Source organism: Apteryx rowi, unplaced genomic scaffold, assembly GCF_003343035.1.
Source record: "Apteryx rowi isolate R43461 unplaced genomic scaffold, aptRow1 scaffold_2345, whole genome shotgun sequence".
NCBI classification, from domain to species: Eukaryota; Metazoa; Chordata; class Aves; order Apterygiformes; family Apterygidae; genus Apteryx; species Apteryx rowi.
In genome coordinates this window covers 1-3,969 of record NW_020448692.1, presented here as the reverse complement: position 1 = coordinate 3,969, position 3,969 = coordinate 1, and the positions used below count along the sequence as shown (strand labels likewise).

The 3,969-nt window shown below is 72.4% G+C and overlaps 2 protein-coding genes across 2 annotated transcripts in view; one reads left to right on the top strand and one right to left on the bottom strand.

The window, feature by feature from the left end:
- Positions 1 to 1,414, top strand: part of KRI1 (KRI1 homolog) — a gene marked incomplete at its 5' end in the record, with an annotated part of 2,933 nt that extends 1,519 nt beyond the window's left edge. Inside the window, 2 exons of the mRNA XM_026065943.1 lie at positions 77 to 471; positions 666 to 1,414. Coding sequence (XP_025921728.1) covers positions 77 to 452 — 376 coding nt within the window. The remainder of the gene's footprint in view (positions 1 to 76; positions 472 to 665) is intronic.
- On the bottom strand, positions 1,314 to 3,952 carry ATG4D (autophagy related 4D cysteine peptidase; the record flags this gene model as incomplete). Its single annotated transcript, XM_026065942.1, has 9 exons — positions 1,314 to 2,013; positions 2,166 to 2,285; positions 2,362 to 2,438; positions 2,557 to 2,635; positions 2,782 to 2,930; positions 3,039 to 3,103; positions 3,206 to 3,491; positions 3,565 to 3,738; positions 3,835 to 3,952. Coding segments are annotated over 9 exons (1,251 nt in total), but the record flags the coding sequence as incomplete, so codon positions are not given.
- Positions 3,953 to 3,969: the final 17 nt, after the last annotated feature.

Sequence of the window (3,969 nt, the reverse complement as noted above, 5' to 3'; positions counted from 1 at the left end):
ACGGGGATGGGGGGGGGGGGAATGGTGGAAGGGGGGAGGCGGAGGGGGCCCCCCCCGGCCGGTCCGACCCCCTGAGCCGCCCTCTCCGGCTCTGCAGCGCGGAGGAGCCCGAGCAGGCGCCCGCGGCCAAGGCCAAGGTGGGGAAGAAGCGGCGGGACAAGCGGCGGCGGCAGGAGGCACCTGGAGTGGAGCCGGAGCCGGCGCCAGCCCCAACCACGGAGCAGCCCCCGGCGCCGGCTGTGGCTCCCGGCCCGGCGGCAGAGCGGCCACGGCCCCGCGGGACGGCGCTGCTGGGGGCGGCCGTGCGGCTCGGCGGCCGGGAGTTTTCCRGGAAGCGCCTGGAGGCGTACGGCCTGAACCCCCGGCGGCTCYGCTACCGGCAGCTGCTCCGGCAGAAGAGGAAAAGGGAGGAGCGGAGGGGGACGGCGCCCAGCAAAGCCCCCCGTGCCTGAGCCGGGGAGGGGAAACGCGGTGAGTGCTGGCGCTGACCTAGAAACCCCCGATCGGGCCAGGGGGATCCCAGCACCATGGCGGTGATGCCGGGTCGCCTGGCCCTGCTGCTGCTCCGGCTCCTGGCAGGGTGAGCACCGGGGCTGGGGACGCCGGGGCGGCTCCGTCTCACCCTGTCTGTCCCCGTCTCACCCCGTTCCCTGTCCCTGCCGCAGGGACGGGGTCGCCAGGCGTCTGCGCCGCGGCTCGGCCCTGCCGGCTACGACCTGCTACTCCGCCTGGAGCCAGCGACCCTCCACCACCTCGTGCTGCCCGGCACCATCTTCCTCACCATCCTCCACGACCCCGTCTGCACCTTCCGCTCCCGTCTTCCAGTACTACCAGGGGGCAATTCCCGCTTTCCGGGCCCTGGGCAACCGCAGCTGGCTGCTGGCCGCCTTCCTCCGCCGGCCCCGGCGCTGCTACGACCCGCGGGAGCCAGGGAATGGCCTGGCCGGGAACGCCATGGCCTTCGACCAGGGGCTGGAGGCCGGCAGGGAGCCGTCCGGCAGCGGGAGTTGGAGCAGCTGAACGGGACCTTCGGGCTGGTGCCGATCACGGAGCGCTTCGAAGAGTTGCTGGCGCAGGAGCCACTGGGGCTGAGGCCAGAGGAGCCAACCTTCGTGTCCCGCAATGCCCGGCGGCGCCGAGCCCCATCAACATGGAGCGGCTCCGGGCCTGGAACTGGCTGGACATGCGCCAGCGCTGCCAGCGGACGGCGTGGCTGGAGCCGTGGTGCCACGCGTGCCTCTACCGGCGGCAGCATGGCAGGGACGTGCGTGCGCCGCCCCCCGGAATGACCGTGGTGCCCCGACAGCCACGCGCCAGCTCAAGTAGACCTTTAATTCCCGGGGAGATGGACAGGCGGATGAGGGGGGGGAATCCTGAGCAGAGCCACAGGCAATAAATAGACCCAAACCCTCAACGCGAGCAGCTTGTGATGGCCCAAAGTGACGCAGGTAAACGCAGCCCCCRGCTGCGGCTCAGAGCAGCCTGGGGGGGACCACGGCCGGGCCCCAAACGGAGCGGGGAGGCCGGCTCGTCCTCCCCCTCCAGCCGGAGGCCGCTGGGAATTAGAAAACGTCAGCCCTGAGCTCTGTTCCCAGCTCTCCCCGTGGCTGGGGCCGGCCGGGTGCAGTAGTGAACGAACAGACCTGAGGTGTGTGTGTGTGGGGGGGGGGCCGCGGGGCCCGTCGGCCCCGGGGAGACGTCGCCTCTCCCCGAGGTGAGCCTCCGCGGCTCAGCCGCCGCGCCGCTGTCCCCCCGCGGCGCCGCGGCTTTCTCCAGTGTACGAACCGTCCCTCGGCGGCGGCGGCTCGAGGAACGAGTCCCCGACCGCCCTCAGAGGAAGACGAACTCGTCCGAGCTGGGCTTCTTGCCCTTGGCGCGTTTGCCGGCGCGAGGCAACTGCATCGTCTGCTGCGAGAGGCGCGAGCAGAGCTCGTCCAGGCCGTAGTCCTGCGCGTGGCCCTCCACCACGCTGAACATGGGGTACTTGTCCTTGGCCGAGGGGGAGTTCAGGACCTGGAGCCGGGCGGGGAGCAGGGTCAGAGCTGGGGAAGCGCCGGCAGCAGCCTCCCTTTCCTTCCCAGCTGCGTTAGCGGGAGCCCCAGAGCAGCTCCGGAGCCGCATGCTGGTTTAAGGGGACCTGGCCCTGTTTGGAGGGGGGGACTCACGCAGGTCAGCTCTGCGCACAGCTCCTCCAGGTCCTGCGCGCCGCAGGCGTAGAAGCCGATGGTGCAGCTAGGATCCATCTTGCCAAAGGCCATTTTCCGCGGGGAGCTGCAGTGGAAGGACTGAGAGGAGATGGGGAGTTAGGGCCCGGCAGTAACCCCCACTTCCGCGGGCGGCTGATCCCGGCTCCGCACCCACCTGCAAGGGGAAGTTCTCCCGCGAGGTGTCCACGAAGGGCTGGCAGTAGTGGGGGTCCAGGTAGAGCAGGAAATCGTCTGGAGAGTGGGAAGAGCATCACTGCCCCGTCCCGGGGCGTCCCACAGCCCCGGGCTGCCCGGACGGAGCAAGGAGGCACCGTGCTGGGCTCCGGATAGGGAGGAAAGGGGCCGATACCTTGAAACCCGACGAAATAGAGGGAATGCCGGGGCTTCCCGCCGATGATCCCCACGCAGGACTTGAGCTTGAGCAGCTCCTGCAGGGAGAGGAGGGTCAGCGGCGCCGGCACCGGCCACCCCCGTCTCCCCGGGGTGGCTGCGAGGGGATAACGGGATCCGGGGACGCCACAGATCCAGGCCGGATGCTTCCCGGGGCCGGAGGCCGCCTCCGCCCTGCCCCTACCTTCACGCAGTCGACGTAGACGGGGTTGAGGGTCTCGCCGCCCAGCCGCATGGGCACCAGGACGACGACGGCGCGGCGCGGCCCGCCGGGCTCCGGCGCCCCTCGCTCGGGGCCGCCCTGCACCAGCCTGGCCACGTCGCCCTTGTACACTRCGGGGAGAGGGGCCGCTCGTCCCGGCTGCCCCCCCCGCCCCTCCGGCAACCCCCCCGGCACCGGGGAGGGAGCTCCGTGCCCCCCACCACGGCCCCCGCCTCTACCTGTGCAGTCCTGAGACACGTAGACCGAGAGGCCGCCGGCGTCGGGGCAGCTCTCCACGGCCCTCCTGCAAGGGGAGGGAGGGGAGGTGGTGGGTCCCGGACGGTCCCGCCGCACGTCCGGGGCCCCTCGGCAGCCCCCGTCTCCGGAGGCGCCGACGCTGGCTCACCTGAGGATGTGGGCGACGATGGAGGGGCCGTACCAGTCTCCGGCTTTCTTCCCCGAGCTGCGGCCCAGCTCCACGAAGCGGTGGATGCCGAACGGCGCCCGGGGGTGGTCGGCGAAGCAGGCGACGACAGCGCGGTGCCGCTGCTCCGCCTCGCGCTCCCGGGGGCTACGGCAGCGGCCCGGCGCCTCCCAGCCCCGCGGCGCCCGGGGGCCAGAGGGAGAAGCCGAGCGCGGGGGCTCCGGCTCTGCCGAGCCACCGCTCAGCAGGGCGTCCGGCCAGCTCCAGTCTAGGGCCAAGCGGTGGTTAGGGAGCCGCCGGGAGCCCCGGAGCGGCGCCGGGAGCCCCCCGCCGGCGCTCACCTCTGCCCAGGAGGTGCACGAGCAGCCCCTGCGCCAGCAGCATCTGCCCGCTGCGCAGCATGCAGCCCCAGCCGCAGTCGGTGGTCCAGGGCGTCCCCTCCAGCGCCGGGAACTCCCGCCGGTAGGTGAGCCACAGGCGGGAGAYGAAATCCTTCTGGAAGCGCTCCACGTCCTCTGCAAGGCGGGGAGGGGCCGTGGGCGTGCGGCGGGGGGGGCAGCGAGGACCCGAATCCCCCCCCCCACACCCCCGTCGCCGCCCCGGTCACTCACCCTCGGCAGCGAGGCAGTAGACGCGGCCCAGGAGGTGAACAGGCGACAACTTGCTGAAGTGCGTCTTGGTCTTCACCGTCCAGCCTGGCGGGGGACGAGCCCGGAGGTGAGCGGGGCCTGCGCCCCCCGGGACCC